This window comes from Triticum aestivum, chromosome 7B (assembly GCF_018294505.1).
Source record: "Triticum aestivum cultivar Chinese Spring chromosome 7B, IWGSC CS RefSeq v2.1, whole genome shotgun sequence".
Classification (NCBI taxonomy): Eukaryota; Viridiplantae; Streptophyta; class Magnoliopsida; order Poales; family Poaceae; genus Triticum; species Triticum aestivum.
In genome coordinates, this window is record NC_057813.1 from 7938749 (window position 1) to 7940407 (window position 1659).

The 1659-nt window shown below is 48.5% G+C and overlaps 1 protein-coding gene across 1 annotated transcript; it reads left to right on the forward strand.

Moving 5' to 3' along the window:
* Positions 1-201: 201 nt before the first annotated feature.
* LOC123162604 (transcription elongation factor 1 homolog) lies at positions 202-902 on the forward strand. Its single transcript, XM_044580371.1, has one exon. The coding sequence runs from the start codon at positions 367-369 to the stop codon at positions 676-678; it is 312 nt and encodes a 103-aa protein (XP_044436306.1). The 5' UTR covers positions 202-366; the 3' UTR covers positions 679-902.
* Positions 903-1659: the final 757 nt, after the last annotated feature.

Sequence of the window (1659 nt, forward strand, 5' to 3'; positions counted from 1 at the left end):
ATGCTCACAACCTTGCGAAATATGCGTTGGGTCTCGGGTCTGGTCGCCATGTTTGGTTAGGCCAGCCCGAGGGTATTCCCTTCGTCCATGTAAACCTTGTGACGGATGAATAAAAGTTTCGCAGGGTTGTCTAAAAAAAAGATCGCTGTATTGTACAACCACCGGGACTCGCGGAACAAGAAAGAAACAAGTCGACCACGACACGGTTAACCCCTCTGCCTCTGGCCACACCAATATAAAGCTTACTCCCAGGACGCGGCGGCGCGCTCTGCCCGGTGCATCATCCTCTCGCCTAGCTCCAGCTCCGCCTCTACTCTCCCCGCCGTCGACGTCGCCGTTGCAAGCACCACCAGATAGATCGACTAGATGGGGAAGCGGAAGTTGACGCGCGCGAAGACGGCGCCGCGGAAGAAGGCGGAGAAGCTGGACACGTCCTTCTGCTGCCCCTTCTGCAACCACCCCGACAGCATCGACTGCAAGATCGACCTCAAGCACATGGTGGCCGAGGCCTCGTGTAGCACGTGCTCCGAGAGCTACTCCACCACGGCCCACGCCCTCACCGAGCCCGTCGACGTCTACGCCGAGTGGATCGACGAGTGCCAGAAGGCCAACGCCGACCGGGACGAGGGCAACGACGTCGTCCGGGAAGAGGTGGAAGACGACGAGGAGTACGCATGATCGATCGTGTCCAAGTACACAAGTACGTAAATTGGATGCGTGTGTAGTACCACGGCACGATCTATTTTTCTTCTCCTTTTCTGTGAGTAGCGTTGTGATTGGATATGCGTCGATTCTTCCGTGTAGATATCTTTGTTGGTGCCGGATGTAAATCCTGCACTGCCGTGTCACAGCTCGTGGCATCTCTTATTGGAGGCTTTTCACACTACCATGAAAGTTCGGTAAATGATCTCTCAAAAAAAAAAAGTTCGGAAGATTAAAAAAACAGATTTGCTATTTCACATCTAGATGTGAAATAGTTATCTCACATCTAGCACATCTAGATGTGAAATAGCTATCTCACATCTAAGTTCATAATTATTAGATTTGTTTGTTTTTAATTTTCATGCAAACCTAATTGTGCCTCGTTTTTGTCGGTCGCGCCGGCGTATCATCCTGTTGTTTCTCTATCGTGCTTCCTCGGCCCATTTTGATTGTTGTCGGGCCTGTCAGTGTGTCAGCCTGTTGTATTTAATTTTCTTTCAGTGCAGTTTCCACATGAGCCGTGTACGATTTGTGTTGCTTGGGCTTTGCCCATTCCCACTCACTTTTATTTTCTCTGTTATTTTGTCAGGAATTGACCGTACAGAGGTAATGGGTTGTTTTTTTAAAAGAAAAAACACCCATGAGTGGGCTGAGAGAGTGGTAGTTTTCTTTTATTTCCCATGCACGCAAGAAAAATATCATAAGAGAATCCTAAAAATGTTTTACTCACCAATTTTTTTTTCTTGTTTCATGGTAGTTGCAATTAGACCCTCGATCTACAACTAGGGTTTTTGTCGTCCCAGTTATAAGTCCACCCTCGACTCGCAACTCGGGAGGTGTTGTTTTGTTTTCATCCCCAGTTGCAAGTCCTCCCCCGACTTGCAACTCGAGGCATGTAGTTTTTGTAATCACCCAAGTTGCAAGTCAACCATGTACTCGCAACTCGGGATGTCATTT

Coding starts and splice junctions, on each gene's coding strand:
- LOC123162604 (XM_044580371.1), top strand. CDS start 367: ATGGGGAAGCGGAAGTTGACGCGCGCGAAGACGGCGCCGCGGAAGAAG.